General features: G+C 38.0%; 2 protein-coding genes across 2 annotated transcripts; one reads left to right on the top strand and one right to left on the bottom strand.

Moving 5' to 3' along the window:
* Positions 1-980: 980 nt before the first annotated feature.
* HELRODRAFT_92708 (hypothetical protein) lies at positions 981-1,175 on the bottom strand (the record flags this gene model as incomplete). Its single annotated transcript, XM_009024173.1, has 1 exon — positions 981-1,175. One exon carries the CDS (start codon positions 1,173-1,175, stop codon positions 981-983), a length of 195 nt encoding a protein of 64 aa, XP_009022421.1.
* Positions 1,176-2,052: 877 nt separating this feature from the next.
* Positions 2,053-2,250, top strand: HELRODRAFT_128820 (hypothetical protein; the record flags this gene model as incomplete). The annotated part of the gene is made up of 1 exon (XM_009024174.1): positions 2,053-2,250. A coding segment is annotated over one exon (198 nt), but the record flags the coding sequence as incomplete, so codon positions are not given.

Here is a 2,250-nt window from a genome sequence, read left to right on the forward strand (position 1 = left end):
TTGGAGATGCTGAGAGTAGTTGGAAATTTTGTAGAGACAAAATGACCACATGAACTCAAGAATTCGTTCCAAAATAAAAAAAAAATGAAGAACACTAATTATATATTTAAAATGAATAATGAACTCAAAGAGTTGATGAAACAAAAGCACTAACGAAACACGTGTACAACAACAGAATTACCGAAAAATTAAAAAATGCCTTTTTTCTCCTTTAAACGCAAAGAGAAGAAAAAATTTTTTAAAGACGACCATATCATATGCAGGGGTCCAAGAAGCTGGAACCACGTTTTACAAATGGGTTTTCCTGTGGATATCTTTAATGTGAAAATTTTAAGAAATATTTGAAAGTGTTTTTAATAAACTGTGATTGTGATTATTAAATTGTTTTTTTGTGAAAGTTCAAATTTTGTCAGTTATTTTTGGTAATGACATGTAGATGTGCATTCATGTGTTGTGTGCGTACATGCCGTATGTTTATCCTGGTTTTTGCATAATAAGTTTAATGATTTGTAGACATTATTTAAAAAAATTACTTTATTTTGACAATGAATTCAGATAAGAATGTTTGTGTTTGTTATATATAGATGAATTGAACATTTTTAGTAAGATTACGATGTATATAGTATTTTCTATACTGTACATACTGTACTGGCTATACTTGACATGTACATGTGTTAATCTTGCAAGTATATATTTTTATGAACACTGACAATCTGTTAGTAAGATTGCGGCTTATTTGTCTTAATATATGACTGTACTTGTCCGTATGTATTTGTTAGTATATGTGTGTATATATATATATTTATATGAAACTGACAATTATATACCATATTTTGAAAAGGACTCCTCACAGCCATCCCGTGTTTTTTAGATATACTCAAGAATGAAAAAAATAGTTTGGCTAAGCTGGCAAGCGTATCATCGTTAGAATGGGTGGCTCTGAAAAGAGCCGTTTGTCTTGTCTTTATTTCAGTGGTCGATTACTTTGAGCTGGTGTACTTGGTGACGGCCTTGGTGCCTTCGCTGACGGCGTGCTTGGCCAACTCGCCGGGCAACAGAAGCCTGACGGCCGTCTGGATTTCTCTGCTGGTGATTGTGGATCTCTTGTTGTAGTGGGCGAGGCGAGAAGCTTCGGCTGCGATTCGTTCAAAGATGTCATTGACGAACGAATTCATTATTGACATGGCTTTGCCGCTGATGCCCGTGTCCGGGTGACCTGCTTCAGCACTTTGTATATGTATATAAAGTAGCTTTCCTTTCGCCTTCTCTTGTGCTTCTTGTCCGTGCTGCGAGCAGCTTTCGCCTTGCTGGCGGCCTTCTTAGCTCCCTTGCTGGCAGGCTTTGGTGGCATTGTTCAAGAACGAATAAGTAAAATATAAAAAAAAGGAGAGGCGAGTACGCATTCGCAGTGATGGCGTTTAACCCTCGCAGACCGATATATATGAGCGAGCTAGGTGAGTGAATAGATCACGTGGTTTGCTAACGTATTTACGAGCGAGATAGTTTGCCTGTGAGAGAGCGTGCTTGTGAGCGAGAGGGTAGAGAAAGAACAAAGAAAGGTGATAGATCCGCGCGCGCCTAATTTTGAATTTTATTTGAGTTATGCTAAATAAAAATCGGTCGATATTTTGACGAATTAATAAATATTTGAATGAAAAACTAAGTCAAAAAAAGATTTAACTTAAACTAATGCATAAACAATAAGTAATATAACGTCTATACACGTGGCAAACGTGTGTGTGTGTGTGTGTGTGTGTGTGTGTGTGTGTGTGCACGTATGTAGAACAATTGCACAATGCCTAAAAACCTACAGCAATATTATACCGACATGTAGTAAATGAATGTGCAAGTATACATTTACAAGCTGCCGCTCATTGATTGGTTGTAAATGCGTATTGCATCACGTGATATATTAAAATAACTATCCGAGAGTTACTAGCATGCAGTCGAGGGATATATAAACATAGTATTTGTCGAAAATTAAGTATCGTTTGCAGTAATATAGAGAGATTCTTTCTTTTGCCAATTTGCTTTGAACAACATTATTGAAAAATGTCTGGAAGAGGAAAGGGCGGCAAGGTCAAAGGAAAGGCCAAGAGCAGATCGAGCAGAGCCGGATTGCAGTTCCCGGTAGGAAGAATACACAGGCTGTTGCGCAAAGGCAACTACGCCGAGAGAGTTGGAGCCGGAGCGCCCGTATACTTAGCAGCGGTCATGGAGTATTTGGCGGCCGAAGTTTTGGAGTTGGCC

This window comes from Helobdella robusta (genome assembly GCF_000326865.2).
Source record: "Helobdella robusta unplaced genomic scaffold HELROscaffold_398, whole genome shotgun sequence".
Taxonomy (NCBI): domain Eukaryota; kingdom Metazoa; phylum Annelida; class Clitellata; order Rhynchobdellida; family Glossiphoniidae; genus Helobdella; species Helobdella robusta.